Source organism: Phoenix dactylifera, chromosome 5 (assembly GCF_009389715.1).
Source record: "Phoenix dactylifera cultivar Barhee BC4 chromosome 5, palm_55x_up_171113_PBpolish2nd_filt_p, whole genome shotgun sequence".
In the NCBI taxonomy this organism is placed as follows: Eukaryota; Viridiplantae; Streptophyta; class Magnoliopsida; order Arecales; family Arecaceae; genus Phoenix; species Phoenix dactylifera.
In genome coordinates, this window is record NC_052396.1 from 2,845,406 (window position 1) to 2,872,832 (window position 27,427).

Genomic DNA, 27,427 nt, shown 5'->3' on the forward strand with positions numbered 1-27,427 from the left:
ACCCTAGCCAGTATGAATAACTTCTTTTCGGTTCTACAAATATTGGCTAATCAACACAACTAAATTATTTATAAAAGGTGGTAACGAGCAAGATTCACTATAACAGTGAACGCGATGCATTTAGATATCATCTGATTTGATGTGAGCATTATTGTGTCAAATTTCTAGCTAATTTTTCACTATCATATCGATTAAGATATCTTTGACTAGCTTGGCATAAATGAACTCATAAATTAATTAGTCTTCCTCTTTATCGAGGTATTAGAATCCATAATGCTCGGGGTCCTAATGAAAACTTAGTTGACAATTACAAATTCTAATAAGGGGGCCTAACTTGGGGCACATGCACTTGCGATTAATCCTAGCAAGCAAGGATTGACGTGGCATGCCATGCACACACGAACTCATCACAAGTACATAAGATGCTCCCTTGGAGGTACAGGATAGCACGTATAACTATTAAAATATCAAGAAATCTTACTGTAAACCTAATTTTTAAAACACAATCTTTAAACCTTAATTGGAAGGAGAGTAGGATTATATTGAACTTACTAATGCTATAGCGAGCCTCCCAGTGATAATAACAAAAGAGATAGGATGTGATACTCAAACACTATTTATAGATATGGTGGTTTTCCTGTTGTGGCCCAGATGGTCTATCTCACATATCCAGTTTCTTCTTTTGTTGCAGTTATTTATGACTCGTTTAGTTCATAGAAAAAGAAAGGAAAATGTAGTTAACCGAAAAATAAAAAAAATATTTCTTATTTAATTAGATTTTTCAAGGAAGAGAGATAGAAAAATAGCATTCATATAAGATTAAAATTCTTATATTTTATAGAAAAGAAAAATATATTTTTACACCGATTAGTAATTAGGGCCAATTTTTTTTAAAAAAAATACTTTTAAGCCATCAAAATGCATAGATAATTTTTTTATTAAAAGTGTAATAAATATTTTATAAAACTATTTTTCAAATATTATTTCTTAGAAATTATATTTTAAAAATAATATTTTAATAAAAAAAATTGGTGAACCAGACGAGTTCTCACGAATTTACCGTTCAAACCAAGAACCCGCAGCTCATCCCTGGCGGGAAAGTATTGATCGCCAAGCATGTAAAACGAGGCTTTCAAGCCCGTCACCGCGTTGTAGGGGTGGGAGGTCACCGCACCGCGGAGCCGTTTACACCCGCCAGTGTGGCCACTCCAACTCGTCCCACGCCACCCTCCTCGTCTTCGCCTTCGGATGATCCGATCGCCGCTAGGCCAAAATCCTAGGTAGGGTTCTTCGCCGAGATATTGCCGCCATCCATTCCTTTCTCTCCCGCGAGACGATTCAACACAAGGTCGATTCTTTCTCCCATCCCTCGTAGTTTTGATCCCCATCTTTTCCCCGATTTTTTCCCTTTTTTTTTTTTTTTTTGATCCGGTCGAGCTCTACTATATCCTATTATAATAAATCTGTTATTTCTTTCATTTTTTCCCCATTTTTTTAAAGTCCAGGCCGCTTGAAATTAGGTTCTTACGCACGTTGCGCTGAAACAATAATAAATTGTTGAATTTTTATTCTTTTTAGTTTTTTAATCCTCAAGAAACTGCAGTGCTGATTGAATTTAGTGATCTTTTTTTAGTGATTTTGCCGAAAATTTTTCCGTGTTATTGGTGGGATTGAATCGGAATGGATGAGGTTGCTGGCGAGGGGGGAATTTTGATATCTTTGCAGAATTCAGGTGGCGGTGGTGATGCTGGAATTAGGTATAAGAAAAAATCTGTGGCGCCCTGGAGATTCCAAGAAGGTTATCGCCGTTCCTCCTCCATTGTTCTCAACTTGAACAAAGAGGAATCAAGCAAAACTGTAGAGGAAAAGGAGGAAGCTTCTCGAAACGTGGAGCCGTGCAGATCTTTGGAGGAGAAGGAGAAAGAGAAGGAGAAGGAGAAGGTTTTTGGAGGAAAGGAGGATCTGAATCTGAAGAGCAATGGTGATGCTCAAATCAAGGCTAACCCGCGGAAGCGTTTGGCCCCATGGAGATTTCAGATTGGTTGTGTTCGATCCTCTTCCAAAACTCTAGAATGGAGAAAGAACAAATCATTGGAAGTGTCTTTCTGTTTTGGCCGGGACGGATTGGTTGGATCTGTGAGAAGCATGAATCTTGGGGCTCCGGATTCTTCAGAGGAGCCTCTTAAATCAGCGGAGGTGGTGAGTGATTCGACCAAGAAAGAATCTGCGCCAAGGAGATACCCTTCTCGCATAAGAAAATCTGCAGACCGGTATACTGTTACTAGTTTTAGGAAAAAGACCACAAATTCTAGCAAGAAGAAAACCCATAAAACTGAGGTTGACCATGATGGAAACTCCCATGTTTATCAACCAGCATGGGAACCAAACATGGGAAGCAGTGGCCTCTTGGAAAATGCTGCTGCTCGATACAAGGTCAAGGAGACCTTACATGAGTTTCGTACCATATTGAGAAAGGTGTTTGAGGAAGTGGAATCAAAGTCGAAGGAAGCTGAGCAGGGCATGCGTCTTGATCATACTGCTTTTAAGCTCTTCAGTGAGAAATATGGGCTGGGTGATGATAGAAAGTATGTGGGAAGCGTGCCAGGAGTTGAAGTTGGTGATGAGTTTCATCTAAGGGTGGAGCTCCATATTGTTGGCCTTCACCATCAGCACCTGGCTGGTATCGATTTTGTTAACCAAAGTGAAAAAGATGTAGCTATTAGTATTGTGTCCTCTGGACGTTATTCTGATGTCAAGGGAAAATCTGATATCTTGATATATCCTGGCTCTGGAATGCCTAACAAAGACCAGAAACTTGACCATAGAAATCTAGCTCTGAAAAACAGCATGGAAACTAAAACACCCATACGAGTTATTTATGGTTTTACTTACTATCAATCAAATAATTCCCAAGAAGCTAGGGCCAAGCAAAAGAAGGTACCAGTGTATATTTATGACGGGCTGTATTTGGTTGAGAACTATTGGAGGACGAAAGCAAAAGGTGATCACTATGTTTATATGTTTCAGTTGAGAAGAATGGCAGGGCAACCCAAACTTGATGTTGCTGAAGTTATGAAGTCAAAAAGGTCAGAAGCATGTTTTAATCTCTATCTAGGAGATGTTTCTCAAGGAAAAGAGAAACTACCCATCTCTGCAGTCAATGTTGTTGACAACGAGTATCCAATGCCATTCAAATACATAACAAAGTTGATATATCCTTTTCAACATCAGCCAACCCCTCCAAGTGGTTGCGATTGCATCGATGGATGCTCTGATTCTGACAAGTGTGCCTGTGCTGTTAAAAATGGAGGGGAGATTCCATTCAATCACAGAGGTGCTATTGTACAAGCAAAACCTCTTGTCTACGAGTGTGGCCCTTCTTGCAAATGCCCTCCATCCTGTCATAACCGGGTAAGCCAGCATGGTATCAAGTTTCAGCTGCAGATTTTCAAAACTGAATCAAGGGGTTGGGGAGTGAGGTCCCTGAAGAAAATTACATCTGGCGGTTTTGTCTGCGAGTATGTAGGAGAGGTATTGGAGGATGAGGAGGCTCAGAAAAGGAGAAATGATGAATATCTTTTTGCTATTGGAAACAACTATTATGATGAATCCCTCTGGGAAGGCCTCTCAACTTCTATACCTGCTCTACAAAGGGGTGCTTCCTGCAAAACCGATGAGGTGGGATTCACTATTGATGCTTCTGCATTTGGCAATGTTGGAAGGTTCATTAATCACAGTTGTACGCCAAATCTTTATGCACAGAATCTCCTTTATGATCATGACGACAAGAGTATGCCTCACGTAATGTTTTTCGCTTCCGAGGATATTCAGCCATTGCAAGAACTAACATATGATTACAACTATACCATAGATGAGGTTCATGATTCTGATGGTAATGTGAAAAGGAAAAATTGCTACTGCAGCTCTATTGAGTGCACTGGCAGGTTGTATTAACATTGTTTTCATTCATTGAAATGGTAACTTTATACAATTGGAAGTTTTCTACCTTTTCCAATATCGATGTCTATTCAATAATTTTCATGTTGGTAAAGTGATTCATGGTATAATGAGTGGATAAGATATTTTGACACCTTGAGAGTTCTCCATAATTCAAGATACTTTGGTTATACTTGAAAAAGTATTTTTTATGTTTCTTTAGTTAGATTCGTTATGAGTTGTTATTGCTTAATTATAGTATTCGTTATGAGTTGTTATACGGCTTTTTAATGACAATTTTTGTTTCCAAATCATATTATTATAGATATATATCGTTAGAAATATGTTTAAACAATAAAAATTATGACCTTAGATAGTAATATTATCAACTGACAACTGTGGACAACTACATGATTGTTGCAATAATGGTCATAATGCATATGTAAGAACATTATTTAAAGGCTAATATATAAGTTAATAATGTAACGGAGGTTACCTAAAACCATTACAATGGTCATAAGAACTCTAACGTTGTCATTATTTATGAAACCATGTCTAAGGTTGCTGAATTAGGATCCTGAGACTACTAAAATTATTAAAATATTTCCTAATAAATCTCCTAATATTTAATCTCATGATGGATTTTAACCTAGTCTTTTACAATGATTATGACCACACCTGCTAGATTACCTGCTTAAAACTAATCTTTCAAGAACAGTGAGTATACACTTAAGTGACCACTTCAATTCCTGTGTAATCAGATCATTTATACAGTCAATTAAATTTCAGTAACTGTAGATTAATTAACATCAGCAACAATTCCTGACCATTTAAATTGATCAGCTAATTTGACTGGAATGGTGGGTTTATGTGCAAAATCTAACACATTGGTTTTTACCCTAAAGGTTATATGAGAGATATTTTCTCTAGGTTGATAGCTTCTAACAGTTAGATCACGGGCTGAAACACTGATAATGATACCCATATTGGTACCTTGTCAGTACAATATGATGAGTGTCGTAATGTACCGACATATGGTATGCCTCTTCTTTGTGCCGACATAGTGAAAATGGGTTGTTGTGCTATGTGTTAATATAGACAGGCAGTGAGGTGCATACCAATAGAGGTACTTTACTGGTATGGTACGATACAACTGATATGCACTGATACTTATCTTGGGTTTAGATAGCCTTTTATTTTTTTTGAAATTGCTTCTTTTAATGACATTGGATAGTTTAATGTGTTGTAGTATGTACCTATGCTAAAAAGAGTGAAAATGGGTTTTCGAATCTACCCACAACCAACCTCCAACTCTCATCCTATCCTTAGCACTTGTAGCAGCCTGGCTATCAAAGGCCTCTACCTGCCCTTTTTTCTTAAAAGCTTTTTTTGTTTCTCATGTTCTCAGTCCAGTTGCTTTACTTAGAGTAAGAAAAGACAATCTACTCGTGGTCTTGATCATCTTGGAGAAGGAATGTGTTAAATAGTTAGAATACCATAGAAGATAATTAAGTGGGCACTATGGAAGAAAATTATATAAATGGTAAACTGGAACTATTGGAGACATCCATGTTGGAGTGGCGATAAGCATTCAAAATTAATTTTGATGAGACAAATGGTTTCCGTTCATGGTCTGCCTTGCACCAAGAGCCAGCATGAATTCTATGTCACATTATACTAGACATGGATGAAATTACTAGAAATATATAGTAAGATGTATGATTGTGTAAGCTATTGATAAATGTTATATTCTGTTGATCAATAAGCAAGGATAAGGCTGAAGAAGTATGGGAGAATGCCTTAGTTGATAGGGCCTAAAATCAGTAGAGAAAGGATAAGGCTGAAGAAGTATGGGGAATGCCTTAGTTGATAGGGCCCAAAATCAGTAGAATGGAAACTGTGACTGATCTGCAAGTTTGTTGAAAATAAAAGGAATAAAAACATGGCTTGTTCAAAATGGATGCCCAAAAATCACAATAATGTGTTCACTACTGTTATCATGGAATTATTATACTGCGAGCAAAAGGATATATAAGAACATGTCTATTAAAACCTAGAGGCAGATGGAGAAGAGGAGATGTGCTTAAGGGCTAATATGTAACCGATACATGTCTTGACGACTTAACGAAGATACTTATAGAAAATGTCAATGTGGCCCACAATGTTTCATTATTCAGAAATGCTGGCAATTAAGAAGACCTATGCAAACAAGATGACAGTTAGGGAAATGAGAATGTTGGGAGTAAAAATTAAGAACGTTAAAGTGAGGGAAAAGTATATGTGAGAAGGCATAAGAGTTGCACCAATTGTGGATAAATGATGAACTGACTAAGATGATATGCATTTTTTGAAACAAAGATTTTAAATGACCATAATAAAAATGGGGCATGGCTATCCAAATCTGCGTTGAAAGATAAAGAACAAGAAGAGGAAGGTCTCAGCTAATATGGGGTAGAGTTTTCAAATAGGATTTGCAAAAGCTCAAAATAATGTCACCAGTAAACAATGATAAGGAACGACTGGTAAATAAACCGAAGACGACCCTAAATAGTTAGAACAAGCTTGATGCTTTGGATTCTTAGTAGTTTCTGTTCTTCTATTGTTTTTTCTTTTAGTAATTTAAATGGAATCACACTTCTCTCTCTCCTATTTGTCTTTTCCCTTTATCTTTGTTTCCTTGCTGTCTTTGTCAGTCTTTTTTTCTGGGGATTTCTGTTCAAATTAAGTTGCCATCATGAAAAAAAAATTCTAGCAAGGAATTGTCTTGAATATTTTATTATCTATAGCTGTGTTTGTGCATTGAAGCTTTTTCAAATATGTTGTTTTTCTAAGTACTTGTATGTTTGAAAGTATTCTTAAATAGGTAAAACCATCTAACTGCTTATGAGAGGATAATTTTCGCTCTTTAAATTTTTTTGACAACCTTGTCATAAATGCATGCTCAGTTTACTTGGAATATTGACTCTCTAATAATATGGACCTCTCTTAAAGACTTGCAGCAATTGACTTTTTAAAAAAAAAGGCTCTCTAAGCTTGGTTAAGAATTCAAAAATTTTAAAGACGTTAAGATAATTACATGACAGAAGCACCAAATAATATCAAAAGCATGGAAAAAAATGCCTTCAAAAGGAAAGCATTGATTTTTGAAAATGACCATTCCATAGGGTTTAGAATTTCAATTCAACACAAACTCCAAACCCAAAAAACAAACTTAAATTCACAGATACAAAGGGTTACTTATCATATAAAAAACTAATAGACCCACAAAATCCTTTTTCAAGCTTCCTATCTTCTTCTCCTATTCTTGTTCTTCTCCTCCTCTCTCTCTGTCTCCCACCACCCCCCGACCCCCAATCTCGAAACTCTTCCTTTTTTCTTCCTTGGCTTACCCTCCTTACCTTTATTTATAGGCAGGATAAGTTAAACCATTTAGTTAGGTCGGTTACCTATCTAGATCAGTTCCCTTAGGTCAATCAAGGTGTTGACCATCTGGTCGGTTGACTCAGCTGGAAGATAACTAAATACACGCCGATAGCCTACTAAACACACAGTGACAGACCTTATTTACATGAATATCACTTTACTCCTTGCATTTACTTGAAATATTACATGTAAATAAGGAACCACCATTCATTAGAGGGTAAAAGGTCAATTTTCCAACTTTTGTATTTTATGTTTTATTGTCCGCATGTGTTGCTAAAGCCCAAAAAAATCTGGTAAGAAAAGTCATATATCTTAGTCTCCATGTTTTATCTAAAATGGTGCAAATTTGTACATTGCATGTCAGCAGAATGGTTCATATTAGGTGTTATGTACTATGTAATTTTGATCTTCTAAGTGTCCATAAACTAATGGATAATACAGAATATATGGTGTTTTGTTATATTGCCATTAAGTTTTGGATGTTTTTCCATTAACGATATTCTTGCTTCTCCATTTGATTTATGCAGAAGATGGTACCTCTATGAAAAAATTTCATTTATCTGGTATGGCCAATGGTGATGTTGGCAGAACCTTAGGAATGTTCTTCCTTGCAAAGATCTTTCCAATGTGACAATTTGTACTTTTTCGACCAAATACAGAAGTAAATTTCCATCATCCATATCATATTTGTTTTGTATATCCAATGTAGCAAGTGGTACTTGACAACTGCATTTTTTGTAGATCTAAATGGACGAGGTTGGTAGGAGTAAACAACGGATCAGTGAGTACTGCTTTTGCTGCAAAATTAGTCTTTAACAATTCTTTTCTTTTCTATTTCTTCTTTGCAATCTTTAATTATATGTCAGTCATTTACAAAAAGAATTATTGTATAAAAAAAAGTTCTTTTGTTATCATCTAGTAGACTCTACAAGGATCCATAGGTTCTCACCTCTTTGTTTTCAGTATAGAGGAATAGCTTAGCAAAATGACTTTGGATTTTCTGGATATAAATTGGGATCCTAAAAGGTTCAAGTCTAAACCTTAAAGGCATTAGAGAATCCAACCAAATAATTATTAGTTTCCTGTTTGGATGTGGGTCCTTTACAAGATCAGCAGCCAAAACTTACCAACTACTGAAGCTTTCAAAATGAATTGCTGAAGTTAATGGATGAACTAAAATAATGTTTGGATAAAACTATTGAAGAAATTCTCAGCTGTGCATATATTGTGGCATGTAACCATTCATATGTTTGCACAAATCCAGTGACTGTCCAAATCCGCAGCGTATCTGTTTTGGACTCTGAATATGGATTCCATGTTGGGATATAAACATGAATATTTGGGTTCACGTTGCAATAACTGATTGGGTTGTTCACCTTCTTTGACACCCTTCAACTTTTCTTAGGGTAATCAATTCGGCATCTGTAATGCAGCAGTTGATGCTACTTCTTTATTGTATAAACACTAAAACCAAGACTGGTATGATCTAATTAAACTATGCAATTTTCATGATTCTTAGACAGAAAGTGAAGGGGGCTGATCTGGGCAAGTTTCTATGTTTGAGCATCAAGGAGCATCCTCATTGCATAAATATTGGATTTGCATCTAAAAGATAGAAGAAGAGAAAGAATGGCATTCACTTTATTCATGGTTTTTATTAGAATTAATAACAAATTTATGAGCATGATTGCCCTTAAATATAAAACTACCATAACAATCCCAAACCAACTTTATGGGGGAACCTAGCTATCAGTCTATACTACTATCACCAATTTTCTTAGTGCCACGTTGAGGGTGGTAGCATTGTCACACCTCCATAAGAGAGAGAATACTCTTAAAAGTGCACTCCACAAGAAAAGTATTTAACATATCAAAAGAGAGGAATGCGTATGACTATTAGTGCCTATACCTCCTCATAATTGTAGAATTCATGGTATGTCATAGATTCTTTCGACAATTCAAAGACATTAAAAACTTACCAAAAGCTATTGGCTAAAGTTGATTTCTTATTGACTGGATATATCAAGTATCTCCAAACCTCAACCATTGTAGATTAACAAAGGGAGAATCTTTGATACGATCTTGATTGGATTGTGATCAGACCCTTATCTCTTTTTATGCTTTCTTTGGACTTTCCTTTCTAACTCTCAGGTTTCTTGCTGTAACGATTGTGATGTCTTTATCGTTTGAAAGGATGAATGAACGAAAGTCTTCTAAGTGGCACAAAGTTATTTATTCCTTATTTGAGTGAGTGCAAAGGACTTGTACCGACTGTCAGGGCAAAGATAAAAATTTCGTGTTTGGGTTGGTGGGTGGGAAGTTTTATATATTTGCTGTGCTTAGTTTTTTTTCCTTCAATTAATGAGGATTATAAAAAATTGAATTAAAAGATTTGCTCATTCGAGTTTATTTTTATTAAGCTAGAAGAGTAAAGGGCATAGTTTAGGTCAGATATTCTATATTCTAATTTAAAGCATAGATACACATAGAAATAAGGAGATGGAATTTGAAATATTAGATTAAAAAACTTGATTAAGGAAGTTCTCACCTTCCTTGTCGCTGTATTCAAGTCTATAAGCTGGTGAGAGTGAGTTGATGAGAGGGAGAGAATGAGGATTGAGCTGTTGAGGGCAGCAAACCACCCTAAGCTTTGTTGGATTAAGTCCAGTTAAGCTTTGGTGGATTAAGTCTAGCTAAGCAAGATATGACCATTTGCATTTGATATACAATTAAAGGAGTTTGTCCCTCAAATAAAACAATTTGATAATCTAAGGATTTATGCGAGCATGTACTTAGTTCATATTAGTTATTCACTGAGAAGATCTTAAGTACTTATATATGACTAAAGAACTTAAAAATACCTTCCGACTAGTCTTTTTAGATTATATCAGAACAAACTCGGCACATAATCTATATGGACTAGGAGACATTGCAGTACAAGTTCATAGAGGCTGATCACGAACTGATCATGGTGCTTGTGATTAGATTTGAGGATCCGTGCAGACCTGTTTTTAGTTCCATATCGATTATTCGCTGAGAAGATGTTGAATACTTATACAAAACTAAAAAAACCAAAAACATCTTTCAACTAGTCTTTTTAGTTTTATATCAGTTAAAGTTTGTTCAGATTCCCCTAATTCAAAGCCTGCATATGAGTCTTTGTTTTGACTGTTTTGTAATGCATTTAAGAAGACTTGTGTCTAAAGCAGTTTTTCTTTTTCTTTTTCTTTTTTTTTTGGTACATTAAGGGGACCTAAGCGGTCCGAAAGGGCAAAGAAAAAGGGTAAAAGAAATAACAAACAGGATTACATTCTAACAAACAAAATGGATTCCTGCTGCATCTGCCTGGACAAGAGATTCCTCTGTTAGTTAATTTGTCCGCCGGTTGATTAGCTTTCCTGAATACATCAGAGGCAAGAAATAGCTCCAGATTTGCAGCACATTGAATGATATCGTAAAGAAGGGGTTGTATGGAAGCAGTAACCATAGAGAATCTATGTTTAGATTTTTGTGATCCATGTAGGGAACAGTATGGGAGTCATCTTCCAACCATATCTAGTTTTAGTTGCTGAGTAGCTGTCGATAGACCCCTCCAAGCCTTTAGCAAAAAAAAAAAAAAAATAGACCCCTCCAAGCGGCACTGAGTTCTGCTTCTGGCACCGAGTTTGCGTTGATTTTCCTTACGACCGCATTACGAAACACATCCATTGTGATCCCTTATGATGGATACGATTGATGCTGCATCTTCCATCCATTGCTAATATGGTTACCTCTTACCATAAAAAAGCTACATGAGCCCGTTGTTTGGCTATCTGGAGAGAATCAAACCTAGCATTCCCGGTAGGCCCTTGAAGCTTTTGAGCTTCATCCATATTCTCTATTAACCAAAATTGATATTAACCATCGGTATAACCAAAAACAATCAAATGTTAAAAAATCCATATAGGTATCCAATTTTTTTAACCAAAAAAATGAATATTAAAAAAATATATTTTTCTAAACTGCATGGGGAGAGAATGATGTATGCTTTAGATAAATGGAGCCCCAAGGAAAGACCACCACATTTTCCTTGCAATTGTACCTTGTTTTACAAGGCCCCAATCTCTATCATATTATTATTTTTTTAATAGATATCATCCGGCTCTATTATTCATATCTATTAATGGAGCGATGTGAAACCCGCTGCCCAATGGTAGTACATATCTGTATTAATTTCTCAACCTGCATTTGAATGAATTAATAATTCAAAATTAAAGAAAAATGATGATTTTGTCACTTCTAATTCTGGCACGGAAACATCGGAACTCAAATCATGTATGGATGCAGCAGAGTTTATCCCTATAATCTAACACTTTGGACACTTCCTGTAAACTTCATTCATTCTAGTCGAACACCACACAGTGCCTGAGCTCTATATTTTCTCATATGCAATTGTAAGAATGCTACATTTACAGCATCCAAATTAGTAGGCTTTGTTCTTACATTTTATCTAATTCATGTACCTTACATTAACCAATCCTAAGCACAACTGGAAGGCAAGAACAAGCCAGTTATGCCCCGTCCATAATTCCATTGCTCCGTCTATTGGGGCTCGTTTGGTTCGCAGGAAAAGGAGGGGGGAAAGTGTGGTCAACGGGAAAGTAATGAAATGCCTCTTGTTTGGTTGGAGTTTTCAAAGGAGAGAGATGGAAAAGTTGTATTCCCATGAGAATATGATTCCCACATTTCATGGGAAAGTCTTTCCCATGAGAAACATGGGAACGTTACTTTCCCATGAGGTGGGAATCACTCCTTTTTTATTTTTTCCCAAAAAGACCCTTCAGCATTAAAGAAGCATTAAAGAGGCATTAAAGACCTAATTTTTATTAAGGGCATAATAGGAATTATACATAACTTTCCTAGGAAAGTGGATGGTCAACCAAACATAAGCACTTTGGAAATTTGTCACTTTCCCATGGTTAACCAAACATGCCAAAAGTACTTTCCTAGGTATCCTCTTCCTAGGAATATAATTCCCAGGAATCATATTCCTAGGAGGGAAAATACTTCCCGCGAACCAAACGAGCCCTAAATGCTAGAACATAAATTTACAAATAAACAACTCGCATAACTGAGAAAAGTTTGGCTATCCACGACCAAAAAGCATCCTACCATCTATCTGCTTCAACAACAAACCCCTTGGCACTAAATTTGTTGGATCTGAAAAAGAGCCGCACGCACGCACGCACAAAAAAACATCTCAAACAAACAGACGAACAAAAATACACATCTCATAATCCGATTTGATGGATAAATTATGTCTGGATGATAGATATCGAAATTTCCTGAAGAACAAGCATGATTCTATATTGATAGCTGAATAAACGATCCAATGTAATCGCAAAAACCGGCTCCGTGGATGAACAATAAAGATCTAATCCACAGGTTCCTATCAACTTGCGAAATACCAAAAACTTGACTTGATCTAGGCCCAATCATAGCATCTCTGGTCAATGCACTTGGCTATCAGAGACGTGGCATTGGGCCTAAGCGAGCAACACTAAAGTAAACAAAAAGTTAGATAACGTAAAACATGGATAAATCTAAAACGGAGTACAGTGATCCCTCAGTGACCCATTTAAAATCACACACAGCTAATAACTGTCATACGGCACTTCCTATCATGAGGTCATTCCTCCTCATCAGGATCAATAAACCCTACATACAACATAAACAAGACATTCTTGGAACAAAAAGAGATTCAGATAAAAAAACGAACGATATTGAGTAAGAGGACATCACTATTGCGTTACAGAATATAGAAATCACAGGAAATCGTATTTGTAGTCACTTACATTTGTAGATTACAACACCAAAATAGTCGGTTATTTAAGAATGACGATTAACAAAAATACTGCAAAGTTAACAAGTATTGATTTGATAACATTGCAGCCATCCAGAAGATTCATCAGTTCACAGGTTTTGAAAACAAATATGAAAAATAAGACCAATGAAACCATAAGAAGATCGATGGAAGTATTACAGCTATCATGACCACAGGGAGTTGGGGAAATAAAAACAACAGTTTTTTCCCTTTCAGAACAAATAAAAGTACACAGATACTGATATAGAGAAGCCTCAGATAGCCAGCCTATTGATTTACATCAAATAATGGTTTATTAACCTCAGCCGGTAATTCCAACAATGTTTAGTGCTTCGTCATAGGCTTACTGAAGAGATACTCAGGATCAATGAACGATCCTCTGAGAGAAAACACCATCAACGTTCAAACCGTATAAAACAAGGAAAAATACTCAAGAGATACTCGGGATCTATTATAATGAATTTCTTGATCAAAAATTTTTGGTACAAATTTCTTGATCAAAATTAAAAATTAGAAAAAAAAATTAAACATCAAAGACCAATGTACGATCACTACGCAAATGAAAAAAACGAACATCATCATCAGAATTGAAATGTTTTCTCATCCACAACCCAACGAATGGGGCTGTGTAGGAAGGTGTCCTAAGATTTCATTTCAAGATTTCATCACCTGATGAACGATTCCAAGATCGGCAATAAGATATATGTATATAAAGAAAGAACAATCAAAATGAAATAATTCGAGAAGAAAAGGTATAACAAAATAGAAAACAGATTCAGAAACGAAAGAATGGATGCGTCACTTGGACTTTTTAGATCCTCAGTTCAAGTGTTGGATTAGAATACCATTATTTCATCCTTATCTGTTGATCAAATCGAATAATGCATATCAACTAAAAAACAGAACTTTGAATTAAAAAACGATTCTTTGAAAAAAATGGTGCAGAAGATTTACTCAGTGGTGGCGATTGAAAGTAATGGTTCGATTCTGCCAGCGAGCGTCCTCAAGAACAAAATTTCAGAAGAGGGAGCTCTGTTATCCTCATCGCAGCCTTCTCCACCGATCCCCAAATTCGAGATCGAAGGAAACAACAAAATAAACCAAAAAAAAACATAAAACATATGAAACCAAAGAAAAAAATGCGGATCGAACAAGAACAAAGCCTAACCCTAAACCTAATTCTTCCCTCTGGAGAAGAATGCTCAGTTCAGCGGGATCATCGACATACAAATCCCTCAAAGTGAGAGACCTGCGATCCGGTCTGTTGAGCTTGAAATTTTCCGAGTCATCACCGCAATCTCTCCTTCAAGAGGGAAAACAAGCCACCCCTAATTCTAAAGAAAATCTTTTGGGGGAAATCCTAACCTAAATCGAAGAAGCCCTAGAAACTGCGGGTGCCGAGCAGGATACGCCCTAGCCGGCTTGGATGCCCACGGGTATATATAGATCTGGGATTAGGGTTTCCATCGAGGTGACCGGCTAGTGCCGGTGAACCTGGGGGCAGTTCTGGCGTATGACCGGAAGAGTCTGGAAGGACCACGACGTGGACGGCCCAGCTCGTTCCAATTAATGGGCCCCCACCCGATTTGGCTTGATGACCACTTAACAAAAAAAAAAAAAAAAAAAGCGCTCTACTAGGAAGAAATAATAGATTACAGAATTTTTTTGCATTAATACCTTCCTAAATATTAAATTTTTGTATGAATACTTTTTCAAAATTAATATTTACATATATATATATCCTTATAAAATACTTGTTTTGCTATTTTATTTTTTTTATTATTGTTTTTGCATATGTATCCAAATCATCTAACGCCATTAAAACTTAACGATTTCAAATTAAAATAATTAAAATATCCTTAAGAGGTAGATGTGCACAAAGAAACATTTATAAAGCGATCGCGATGGAAGACAAAAAAAGTAATTTCAAAATTCTATTTTATTTTTAATTAAAATAAATATGATTTTTATTAATGGTGTTAGAAAAACTGTTATATTAGAAGTATTTGTGCGGAAATTGTATTTTATAAGAGTACAAAAATAAATATAAATTTTAAGAAAATATTTACATAAATTTTAATTTTTAGAAAAACATTTATGCAAAACTCTCTGCATAGAAAGCCGAAAAAGGTTACCGTAAACTTGGCAGTTCACTGAAGGAATGAGAGATACTGGTGGTGCTGATTTTTGTTGTTTGAGACGATGGAGGCCGTTTGCTTCAGGCGAGAGCAATATATTTGCAGCATCAAGTAGTTTTTCTTGCGAATAAGGGGTTGAATACTAAGTTACTTTTTAGTTCATTTTAGCTGTGTGTTTTAGGGAGATTGTTCAGCTATCATTCAACCATCAATGGCTCTGCAATCTTGGTCCACCCTTGTTCGAGTGAAATCGAAGCCATGACATCAATGTTTTTTTAACAATTTCGAGCCACTCACATCCAAAAGGAGTGCGATCGCATGGCTTATTGCCTCTCAAATTTTGGTACTAATATTGGATGTAGAGTGGATTGAATTTCTCATTAGCATGATGATTTGATCTGCAGAAGTGTCAAGTATTATACATGTATATGTATAAAAATCAAACAAGTCTACTAATTGTCCAGTGTGTTAAAATGCTCATACGAGATATTTGCTGGAAATAGAAAGTTTTAGTTTGGCCTCTTCACTTACCTGACATTTGCATCTAGTGATGTTCAATAAATCACATATCACTTAAATTGTTCTTCCAGCGACTTCAATTAATTGAAAATTTTAAATTGTTTTTCTAATCTATGGCCTATCCATGTTATGATAAATCTAATCATAAAAGAAAATACAAGATGTTCTCTTTTGATTTGCTTTTCGTTTACATAGTTGCACCTCCAAGACTATATGTTCAAGTATCTGGTAAATATATGTCATTTTTAACAAATTCTCATGAGAAATAGAAAACGGTTAAAATCAATTTATAATTTCTATTGGTATTGAGTTTTTTTTTTTTCCATTGGTTTTGCTGATATTTATTCTACTCCCAATAAATGTCATGTTTTTTGATAGTAGGATTATTGAAAGACTTATTCTGTTAAGGCTCACCTTGGGAGTGGATTGCATTCACTTCGAAGGAGATCCAAAGGGCAACTTATAGGTATTCATTGCTACATAACATCCATAGGCTAATATCTTCTAGGCAACTCATATATATAAGAAAACGAACATAGCAGCTAATTAGGTTACCTCCTATAATATTCAGTATTCTGGTGGTATTTTATGAGATAGCTATGAAATTATTTCTTTTCTTCTTATCTATCTTTTATCTTGTGACTTTATTAGATGCATTGCTATTAAAAGTGTATGACCTATCTGACCTATCAAAAGAAAGAAGGATTTATTCTGTTCGTATGGAAGTGCAGATTGTATGCTCCTCTTCTAGTACGGCCTTTTGTAGCTAGACTAGATGTCTCTGCCAGCTTTGGCTGCATTTTTTTTTCTCTTGTTACCGAGTTTTTAGCGACCATAGATGGCGCATGATGCAGCAACAACAAGCTACATAAAATTGATGTATATTTCACGAATAAAATGTTTTTAAATTGGACCTGTCCCATGACCGATGGGAAAACGTCCAATCAGAAACTAAAGCAAGGGGTTCACCCATCAAGTTTATGGTCATCAAATTAACTTTGATCGTGAATAAACCTCATTTCGAGGTTTTGACGGCAATACCGTTGAGGAGGAAGAGTTGGCTTTATAGTTAGGAATCATGACTTCAAATTATTGCAGCAGGAAGACAGCATATTTTTGATGAGTCTATAATTGAAGCAAAGTTGAGAGCTGTATAGGGAGGCTTCATTCATGCTAGATTAGTTTTGAGAGTGGACAATGCTTATCTCGAACGTGACTCAGCTATGGTGGTCGATTAGATTCACGCCTAGCACAGCTATGATAACTGGCATCCGCTACTCCAGAATACCCGTGGGCTCGCGAGGGGGCTTGTTTTCTTCCGGACTACTAATGTACATCGGCAGACGAACAATACTGACTAGGTTGCTTTCCATGCTACGTACTATTTAGAAAAATTTCTCTGAAAGAGTTTTAAGTATGTTTTTTTTTCTTCTATTATTATTATTATTATTTTTGGACCTTTCTCGATGTATATAAAAAAAACTGCGGCTCACAAGTTTTTCCAAAAAAAAAAAAAAAAACGTCTGAACCGAGCGAACCAGGGAGTGAACTGGACCGCGCGACTCAGATACGGCCGGTTCAGAAACCATCGATAATTAGATGGCGCTACCCCAGCCGGGTCCGCTTTCCCGGTCTCCTCTTGTTCTCACGTGCACACCCGGGGCACCCTTGGCCAACAAACGTGTGAATCCTCCGAGTTCTATGCGTCTATAAACGGACCCTTCGCCCCTCGGATACAAACCCAAATCTCAGCCGCTCGTTTTCTCCAGCCACGATCGAGGCTAGGACATTGAGATCCCCCTCGCTCTCCTCCCAAAACCCTTGCCCTTCACTCTTCGCCTCCACGATGGCGGCGACGCCCACCGACACCGCGGATAACAATGGCGCTGCGGCCTTGGAGCAGTCCCCGGAGGCCGAGGCCCCCGCTGTTGAGGCCACCGAGGTGGAGGAGGAGGCCCCGGAACCGGAGGAGGCCTCCGATTCAGCGGCGGAGGAGGCCTCCGATTCAGCGGCGGAGGAGGCCCCCGATTCAGCGGCGGAGGAGGCGTCCCCCGCCACGACCGCCGAGCCGGAGACGGAGACGGCGCCGGCGCAGACGCAGGGCGGCGAGAGCAAGAGGTGGCCGGGGTGGCCTGGGGACAACGTGTTCCGCCTGATCGTGCCGGTGCTGAAGGTGGGGAGCATCATCGGCCGCAAGGGGGAGCTCATCAAGAAGCTCTGCGAGGAGACGCGGGCGCGTGTTCGTATCCTCGAAGGGGCTCTTGGCACCTCTGACCGCATTGTGAGTACTCTCCTTGCTTTACGCTTGACGGGATTCTAGGGTTTTGCTTGCTCTCTTTGTTTATAGGGTTTTATTGGCTTGTTCTCATTTTTGTTCGATCTGCTCCGTTTATATCAGCATCTTGCTTCGTTGATCTGATCGTTTTCTCGATCGCCATCTGAAAGGGATTTGTGCGGATGACTGGATTTTTTTTTTTTTGAACTCTAAACTTAATGACCTTTATTTTTTTGATCAAGAAGCTTGAGTTATGTTGAGTGGTTGCATTGTGAGAGTTATTGGTTATTTTTTCCGTTGTGATGTAACTTAATGAGCTTTTGTAGACCCTTTTTCTTTTGTACTTCGTTGTATTGAAGCCCCATTAAAGTGTTAACGGACTTCTTTTTTTTCTAAAAAACAGGTTTTAGGATTTGGATTTTGCTTTATTTGTAGCCCTGGAATTTCCAAGATTTTGATATGAATCTTCCATTGCCTATGCTACTTAAGAAATGAGAGAAATAAGGAGCTCTCTTTTCATGTGAGGTTTCTCTTTTCCACTGTATTTCCCTGTAAATTTCCTTGTTATTCTTTCTACATTTCTTCAAAATCAGCTTTTTGAAAATTATAGGAAGATCTTTGCATGCACTTGGCGCATGATTCACCTGTGTAGGGAATTGCCATTATTGTACCAAAGTATTGATTTAGCAATGAAATTTTTATACTACATTGAGCTTACTGTATTTGCAAAGTCTGTGAATATACATTCATTGCAAAAATTGGTCTTCTATCGGGTTTATTTATGAATCTGAAAACATTATGGAATTTATATACCGATGTGTATTCATAAGATCTAGCTCTGTTCCATTTGATGTTTGATTATTCATGTATTTAACCTGCTTTCAAGGGAAAAATTTGCTGTTATCCATGGGTATGGTATCAAGAAACAACAGGTATAACAGTCTTGTAGAGGGAGCAACATGCATAACAACCTCTTCAGCATGGTTACACTTTTAATTTCATGAACACTACAGCATGCCGTCTGGTGTCGAGATGGATGACCTCTCAAGTGGAGCGTCATGCACCATTTGGAAATTTGCATTGAATAGTAGAATAGATATGCATGCTGTGTATACATGCATGCATGCGTACATATGTTTTAGTATTGTATTCATATGAAAAATCTTTACTCTGCTATATTGAATTTGTCCTCTTAATACCTATGGTGAGGTTTATAAACTTGTCTGGAGTTAATGCTGAACTGAAATTATCTGTGACAGCTGTAGATGTTCTGCTGAGTTCAAACTGTTTTGTATCCAAATAAGTTCAAAAGCATTTGCTTTGAATGCTAGACTATATGTCTTAGAGGGATAAAGCCATCATATAAATATAATATTCCTTGCTGGACAGTTTGTAATATTTTCTTCCCATGCATAGGTTCTGATATCTGGAAGAGAAGAGCCAGATGCAGAAATATCACCAGCAATGGATGCTGTTCTAAGAGTATTTAAACGTATCAATGGTATAACAGAAAGTGGGGGCGATGGTGCTACCCCAGCTTCTGCTGCACCTGCTTGTTCAGTTCGGTTATTAGTAGCATCATCTCAAGCTATTAATTTGATCGGGAAACAAGGTAGCTTGATCAAGTCAATTCAAGAGGGTAGTGGTGCCACAGTACGGGTTCTTTCTGGAGGTATATTCCTTAAGCATCTCTGTGAAGTTAATGACCATTTACTTAGATTCTCCACATGTAAAATGTGTAGATATTTTCTCTTGATATTTCTGAGCTAAATTTTGTATGAAAAAGTATCCTAATCAAACTTGTTGTAGCTGATTATACTTATGTTGTTAAGATTTTCATGTCGAAATTAATGTGTGAAAAGGTAAAGTGGAGCTTGCATATTTCTTTGTTGGAAGAAGTAAGGTTTGCTGATTTACATGCTTGTTAATTTGGTTAAGCTGTTGCTTGCCATTTAAAGTAAATTGATTTTGAATCATTTAATGCATTTAAATGGACTTCTGAATGATCTGGTGTTAAAAAAGAGAAAAATATATTGCCTAGGCACTTTACATAAAATTATGACTAGAAACAAACTATTGTGCATAATATTATTGCGGACTCTAGGAGTAGAAGTGGATACAACAAGGTATAAAACTTCGAATGAAATTAATTAGCATGCTAGATGAATACACGATCTAGTACATCAACCATGCTAGTGAATTATTATAAGTTGTAAGACACTAGGTACGTGAAAGTTTTATATAAATTCTGGCAATTGCAATATTAAGATTTCAATGGTTAAATGGATTAAGCGGCTGCTTAAATACTTAAGTAGACGGAACAGCTTCTTGGACTCTGAGCAGATATTAGTTAAGTGGTCATGCATTGTGCTTTTGTTTGAGCACTTAAACTTTCATTTTTCTAATACTGCTGACTTGTAAATGGTGCTAAGCTGATGAATTTGGTTTTGGGGCTTAAGATGCACATATGATGCTTCGCCATAATCGAGGGATATTTGATTGCTTGGTGGTAAATATTTATTTGAGATCTTGATGATTTTCTTATTTGCCAAGGGTTTGGTTGCCAGCACCCTTGGCTCAATTTCATTTGATTCTTGCTGGGATAAACAGAAGAGAGGGAATTTGCCACCTCCTTGTCGACATTTACATCTAAGCTACCTAAATTCTTTTACCTGGTTGAGGTATTGGTTTTGGCGCTTGTTGGTCAAATTGGTAATACTTGTAGAATTCTTTCTGCTTATTGTAAAAACTATCAAAATCTTATAAATTGGACTGAAAAAAAAACCCAAATGCCCTCAAATATTTTTTTACCGTCCATGCCTGTAATATAACTAAGATAATACATAAGAAATCTTAAAACACTGGTGTGTCTTTGGAACCCTGGACGGGCTTGATTATTTTATGTACTGCAACCTGTGTTTTACTATTATCACTTGTAATTCACACTTAAACTACTTTGATCACTTGTAATTCACACTTGCCATCTGCCTCATGATTTTTAATATTTGTAATCAATGTATCAAGATTTGAAATTCCTTAGATTACACCACAAACCAAAAGTTTGCATATGCATGAAAAATCGAACATGGAATATCCTGATGAATGCAATTGTGGTTTTTGCATCTTTTTTGAAGATTAAAGAATTTGATACCTGATTTTGGTGTCTGATATTGACATATCAACGGTAAAGCAATGTGATGTAACATTATAGCATCTCAGATATTCTAAATTTTCTTAATTGAAATTAAAGAATTAAAAGGCTAGTTATACTATTAATATTTTGGTGTTAAACTTCATCCGTCCATTTTGTATCAATGTCTGGTATTGAAAATAGAAGTAGTTCAATGCACAATTCACTTTCCATTAGTTGAACATTTATGTTCTATATGTATAGTAAAGTTGCCCGTTCTATTCTAGATGGAATGTATTGAGACATTATGCAATGGGGTGTAAGATGACCTAGACATTGATTTGCCATGCTGCTAGTTGGTAATATCTTGTTTTGTTTATCTTACCAATTTTAACTCTATATTTCTAATTACCTCCAATTTAAATGTCTATTAGATGGAGAATTGTTATCTTTTTTCTAGTTCTCTTGTTTCTGCCATAGATTCTGAGTTTTCAATGTTTGCTTTCCTTCTTTATCCACCCTTGTTTTTAGTTCCAACTTCATGTTTGATGGAAGCTAAACTTAATTGTTTTATCAGAAACAATTACCACGTGTGACTGTAGCCTTCCTCTCCAAATATTTTGTTCTAATCATGACTTTAGTCGTTTAAAATCTAGCACATCTTTAGTCCTATCTATGATTTTTGATTTGATCTTTCTTAGACAACACTTGCTATTATCTTCTATTCATGCATCATGGCTAATCCTAAGTTGATCACAATCACATTTTTTTTCTTATGTTAGCGGCTGATTCCTTCTTATTTATCATCTGAATTTACCCTAATTAGTTGACTTTGCCTATTTCTTGAATGGACTTGGGTATTACAGACATATCAGTTCTAGCCTTATATTTATCGCATGTTGTGACCTAGTGACCTTGTTGCAATCATTATATTCTTTCTTATACTCTGATAGAATTTTTGTGTATCGGTTACGTTATTTTTCACAAACCTTATTCAAAAATATGTTTGGTGTAATCTTTATCCATTTGTCCATTATGTATAATCTATAATGATGTTTGGAGCCACTATTTTTTGTTTAAAAAGAGGCTTATTTCTTTCTTGCCTGGAGGCATCTTGGAAAATACTTGCTTGAGGGTTGTCTCTCCACAAGTCTTGAGGCTTATTGGTTAGGCTATATATCAGAAATGAAAGAGTTAAAAGTTCCAAATATACGATCCATACATGCAAGTTGTCTTATATTACAAGAATATGACCTGAGGATTTGGTCATCTTCACCAGAAAATAGAAGGGAAGATATTCATCTTTTCATATATTTGTGCATGGAACTGACTGTGGATTTTTATTGTTAAACAAGGTATGGCAAGATATGAAATTTGACACTAACCATTAAGATTTGTCCATTTGCATGTGGAATATGGGATCCATTACCAAAATTTGCACTCATTCCAAGCATAATTCAACATCCTGTATTCTGCTCTTCCCATTATGTATTCTACATTTTGGACCTTTTAGAGAAATCAATAAGGCCTAAGTTTAGGGTCTCTGTACAATTGTTGCTTACCAATTGCATAAGCTAAAACTCTTTCACCAATAAGTTAGGTTTTGTCCATTAACTGCCCTTCTGGGTCTGATAGCAAACCTAGCCCTTCAGCAGAGCTATCCCAGTCATTTAGAGGGTTGATATCATCATGTTCTCATGCTGAAACTAATAATATCCTCTTCTTCTCACAAGGATATGAATTCAACTTAGCTCAAATTTACAAAGTTTGAACAAAAATGTTGGCTGGGTCTAACCGTTTAGCGATCTGTGATGAAAGAGAAAATAGGTAATTAGTCACCTGTGACCATTCCGAACCATTATCTGTATTCACTGAATTGGACTTAAGTCTGGCATCAGCAAACAATTAATTGTACAATATCGAACAAGAATTCAAACTAGGTTCTATGCCTGTTGACTCTTCTGAACCAATTTCTGGATTCATCGAACTGGACTTAAATCTGGCATCAGCCTCCATGTAAGGAACTCAGTAATGGCATCTAACAGAAGAATGTTATGCAGCATTTCATCATCTCACTTTTTATTTTTTCTAATGTATTATATATTGCTCACTTGTTTTGGGTCTGTGAACTGTCTAAAAAAAATTAAGCATAGGCTGAGATGTACCAATCATTTGACTCATGCGGTAGGTTGTGGCCCCATGTTACAGACATTATCCAATTAGAGTAAGTTCCTCCTCCAGCCATATGACGTGCTTTTGAATTTTCATTCTCTGCGGGCCTGATCACATGAAATTCCTGAACACCAGCTGCCTCTGAATATGAACAAGGAACTCGCTTTTTATGCCCATGCATCATAAACTGTTTGATAGTGCTTTAATTTAAGTTTGGAATGATTGTGCTCAGATTTAAATTTTTTTCTTTGGCATGCCATTTGTACATGTGGTCCATAACATCTTAATCTTTCTATTGCTAGATGAATTGCCATTCTATGCAACCACAGAAGAAAGAATTGTAGAGATACAGGGCGAATCCTTGAAGGTTCTCAAAGCACTAGAATCAGTAATTGGGCATCTCCGGAAGTTTTTGGTTGATCATAGCGTGCTTCCTTTATTCGAAAAGAGTGTAAGTTTCTTTTTTGAAGAGGACTGGAATTTAACTTTTATGTTTTGTTGATTGCAGCAAACTGATGGTTACTATGTTCTTTTCCCCTCCCTCTCCTTTAGTATAATGCGCCAGTCACTCAAGATCGTCCGGTGGATGCTTGGGCCGATAAAACACAGTCCTTAATCCATGCGCCGCAACAACCGGTAATTGGAAATGATTATGCTCCTCCGTTGAAGCGGGAATCTCTGTTTCTAGATCGTGAGTCTCAATTAGATCCACAAATTCCACGGAGTGGACTGTCATTATATGGACAAGATCCTGCTCTCTCTGGGTTACGTGCTTCGGGACTGGGGCGTGGTGGTGCTTTAGTGACTCAGGTCCAATTCATTTTCTGTTTATTCTTAATTCTTAGTTTCAAAATAATTATCTCTTTAAGGTTCTATTTTGCTTGATTCAGTATTTAGTGTTGAGTAGCATTCAACTATAAGCTATAAGAGTTTATGTTACTATAATTTTATTCTTGGACATGTGTGATGTGCATAAGGGGAAGCATAGATAGCTAGGATCCCTTATCTGATTGAGGACATATGTTTTTCGTTTACCTTGATAGAAATGCTTCTACTTTGGCTGCTCTACTTCTCTTCTTTCTTTCCCTTAAAGAGAGCAAGAACCTAGCCAAGAGGAGCGTGCCTATCAAAAATGCGAGTTTCTATGGCTATTTGGTGGATGGAGATATTAGGTGGTCTAATAGTGTTAGTTTTCTTTTTTCCTTTTCCTTTTTATCCATCTATTTTAATTATGACATGGAACTCTTACATGGGTGGCTTGGAACATGAATGGGTGTCTCAGGCTTTTCCATCTTATATTAGTTATATGTTTGAAGCGATGCATTCGCTAGACTAAGCTTTGATGTGGCATTATGATTTTTCTTTGATAAAGGTTCTTTCGTTCCATTGTCTTTGTTTTTTACATTAATAGAAATGTTTGTCAAAATCCTTAATAGAAGGTATATATAACTTGGTGTGCCTGTTGAAGTTTAGTCTCTTAAATTCATAAGACAATTTTGGTAGGAACTTACAATTTTTCTATAATAAGCGTGCATTCATCTTGCTTGAGGTTATTATATGGGAATGAGTCAAAAAGCTACTAAGGCACCTTCATTGCTTGTTGAAAGTGCATGAAGGTTGTTAACGATTGATTTATTAAACCTTTAATTTCAGGTGTCTTAGCTTGGATTCTAAAAGGTAGTTATTGATGTTTTAAAGCAGCTATTTGTTTTGCCCAGTCTAGTTGCATATGCTTGATTATCATTTTTTGAAAAGTGGCGCTTTCTTCATTTTATGCTAGATTTTGTTTTCAGGAAGATGACAGCTAGGAAAACCCATACTGTGCCTCCATCTTTTGTAGGTTTTTGATTATCAGTTTTCATAATTGACTTGGCTAAAACCAACTGAATAAAACAGCCCTTGAAAGATTTAGGCTACTTTCTCTCATTAATTGTATGTTGTAACATTAGTGTTTAAACTAAATGTCCAAGGGAACATGTAGAGTTCCCTTGGTGGGTTACCAACTTAAACTTCTTCCAAGTGAGTTGTTGATAAGCTGGTGTTTTCGAAACTTGTCTCGTTTATTATGATTAATTTCTCAGTGCCTTCACCTGAAATCATTGTTTGAAATATTCCGAGATTCAGATCACCCAGACAATGCAAATTCCACTGTCATATGCGGAGGACATCATTGGTGTAGGAGGAGGAAACATAGCATACATCCGCCGCACTAGTGGAGCAGTACTTACTGTTCAAGAGAGTAGAGGAATGCCTGATGAGATTACTGTTGAAATCAAGGGCACTTCTTCACAAGTTCAGGTTGCTCAACAGCTCATTCAGGTGAAGTATCTCATTTTTTTCGGGAGGGAACTCATCTGAACCTTGGGCGTAGAGAAAATATTTTGCATAATAGCTCCACTGAGTAATAGTCTTTTCTTATTTATATCCGCAGGAATTTATAGCTGGACATAAAGAACCACTAACAAGCAGTTATGGAGGTCTTGATACTGGCTTGAGATCAAGTTATTCTCAGTTGGCAAGTACAGCTTATCCATCATCATCATTTGCATCTCAATCACATGGTGGTTATGGGTCCTCTGGATTAGGAGGATACGGCGGCTATAGGCTTTAAGCTGAGAGACACGGAGCCAGCTGATTTTCTGTTTTTTTGGTCGCACCATCAACTCTCAGTTGGTTTCATGCCTGTAAAGATTTAGAACAGCTATTAATCTTCGAGCTACTTTGTTTTAGACGTGTATCGTTTGGCAATCCTCTTGTTTTGCAATCAGACATTGCAAATTATTAAATATACCATTAGGCGAACTGGATCAGTGCTCCCATTTGTTTGGGAAAACTCTACTCTATATATATGTCGAAGCTTCTGTTCAGTGCGTGTTGGTGGCTAGTTGGGGTGAATGAGTATCTAGCATTGAGTTTTGACCTTGTCGATGATACCGGGGCCAGATTCGCCAGCAGTGTTATCACCCTAGCAGTACCATTATCCAAAGCAGCCATGGATTTTATGGTAGTTCGAATTTCAGTAATAAACGTATGAATCAGAGGTTATCTAGCTAATATGCGAACCAGTGGTAGATGGTGATAGCATATGGGGAAACCATCTCACTTTTTCTTTTAATGTTACCATCTCCCAGATGGTTCAGGATGCACTAATTTTGCTCCATCAAGCTGTTATGTTCCATGAAACTTCGTGCTCCCACATCTTTATTGTCATTGGATGTCTAGATTTTTTACTGGGGCAGTAGAGAATAGTAACAGGTGCATTTATCACATTTAGCAAGGCCTCCGCTATGAATTTGTTTCCGGTGCTTTCATGCCTGCCAAAACAAAAGGTTTTAAATACATCACTAACAATCCAGTTATATTAATTTAAGTGCAAGGTCAGTGGTTTGATAGGTTGGCGTACGGCATTAGGTACCAGGATGCGAGGAAATGTCTATTAAACATCTCATTTTCCATAGCACTGCTCACTCAAAATACATTTTACATCGCACTGAATCTCCCTTCTAATAAGATGAGAGAGTTATTTGTTTTTTGTTTTTTTTTTGTTTACCTCGGCACACTAGCCTTGCATAAGAACTGTTATCTGAGTTCCTAGACAAAATGCTATACAAAGGTAGCGGAACAGGTACAGAGCAGGTTCGTAGAATATCACCAGAATGATGGGCAGCAGGCGGCCCAAAGTTCATGCTAGAGAGCTGTTTGTTTGGGATTGAAAGCAGCTTCAAAGTGCAAGTTGGATATTCAGCATTTTAGCAGGGGATAAATGCCATACAATTTTATTTTATTTAAGCTGGGAGAAAGCACATTAACTGTATTTAGGAAATTATAAGCCAGGTGAAATAAATAACGGAGAAGTCATCGGCCTGTGACCTGCACTGTAACTGTGGCTTCTTCTGAGGTTGTTAGATCTAGATGTTCTGCTCCCTTGCAGTGATGGGCCTTCAATATAGTATTGGAGGAAGTGAATAAAT

General features: G+C 36.8%; 2 protein-coding genes and 7 non-coding genes across 11 annotated transcripts; 2 read left to right on the plus strand and 7 right to left on the minus strand.

Annotated features, from left to right (window-relative positions):
- The first annotated feature begins 1,129 nt into the window (after positions 1–1,129).
- Positions 1,130–10,980, plus strand: LOC103704611 (histone-lysine N-methyltransferase, H3 lysine-9 specific SUVH6-like). 3 transcript variants are annotated; one of them, XR_005511915.1, is made up of 4 exons: positions 1,130–1,348; positions 1,634–3,944; positions 7,887–8,020; positions 8,101–10,980. XR_005511915.1 is itself a non-coding variant. In XM_039126509.1 (3 exons), exons 2-3 carry the CDS (start codon positions 1,681–1,683, stop codon positions 7,936–7,938), a joined length of 2,316 nt encoding a protein of 771 aa, XP_038982437.1. In that variant the 5' UTR covers positions 1,130–1,348; positions 1,634–1,680; the 3' UTR covers positions 7,939–10,980. The 3 variants fall into 3 exon arrangements, 1 of the variants encoding a protein (XP_038982437.1); XR_005511916.1 differs by having other exon boundaries at positions 1,131–1,348; positions 1,733–3,944; XM_039126509.1 differs by having other exon boundaries at positions 7,887–10,980.
- Positions 10,981–12,728: 1,748 nt separating this feature from the next.
- LOC113462569 lies at positions 12,729–12,885 on the minus strand. Its single transcript, XR_003385183.1, has one exon. It is a non-coding gene; the product is annotated as a small nucleolar RNA snoR2/U65 (small nucleolar RNA).
- Positions 12,886–12,959: 74 nt separating this feature from the next.
- Positions 12,960–13,047, minus strand: LOC113462572. Its single transcript, XR_003385186.1, has one exon. It is a non-coding gene; the product is annotated as a small nucleolar RNA Z112 (small nucleolar RNA).
- Positions 13,048–13,468: 421 nt separating this feature from the next.
- LOC113462567 lies at positions 13,469–13,567 on the minus strand. Its single transcript, XR_003385181.1, has one exon. It is a non-coding gene; the product is annotated as a small nucleolar RNA snoR77Y (small nucleolar RNA).
- A 229-nt stretch (positions 13,568–13,796) lies between these two features.
- LOC113462573 lies at positions 13,797–13,899 on the minus strand. The gene has a single exon (XR_003385187.1). It is a non-coding gene; the product is annotated as a small nucleolar RNA snoR31/Z110/Z27 (small nucleolar RNA).
- Positions 13,900–13,991: 92 nt separating this feature from the next.
- LOC113462568 lies at positions 13,992–14,087 on the minus strand. Its single transcript, XR_003385182.1, has one exon. It is a non-coding gene; the product is annotated as a small nucleolar RNA snoR31 (small nucleolar RNA).
- An 85-nt stretch (positions 14,088–14,172) lies between these two features.
- On the minus strand, positions 14,173–14,277 carry LOC113462571. Its single transcript, XR_003385184.1, has one exon. It is a non-coding gene; the product is annotated as a small nucleolar RNA R30/Z108 (small nucleolar RNA).
- Positions 14,278–14,418: 141 nt separating this feature from the next.
- On the minus strand, positions 14,419–14,521 carry LOC113462566. The gene has a single exon (XR_003385180.2). It is a non-coding gene; the product is annotated as a small nucleolar RNA Z107/R87 (small nucleolar RNA).
- A 3,094-nt stretch (positions 14,522–17,615) lies between these two features.
- LOC103704613 (RNA-binding KH domain-containing protein PEPPER-like) lies at positions 17,616–26,323 on the plus strand. Its single transcript, XM_008787974.4, has 6 exons — positions 17,616–18,160; positions 19,571–19,826; positions 23,759–23,907; positions 24,009–24,266; positions 25,581–25,775; positions 25,888–26,323. Exons 1-6 carry the CDS (start codon positions 17,726–17,728, stop codon positions 26,065–26,067), a joined length of 1,473 nt encoding a protein of 490 aa, XP_008786196.2. The 5' UTR covers positions 17,616–17,725; the 3' UTR covers positions 26,068–26,323.
- The last annotated feature ends 1,104 nt before the right edge of the window (positions 26,324–27,427 follow it).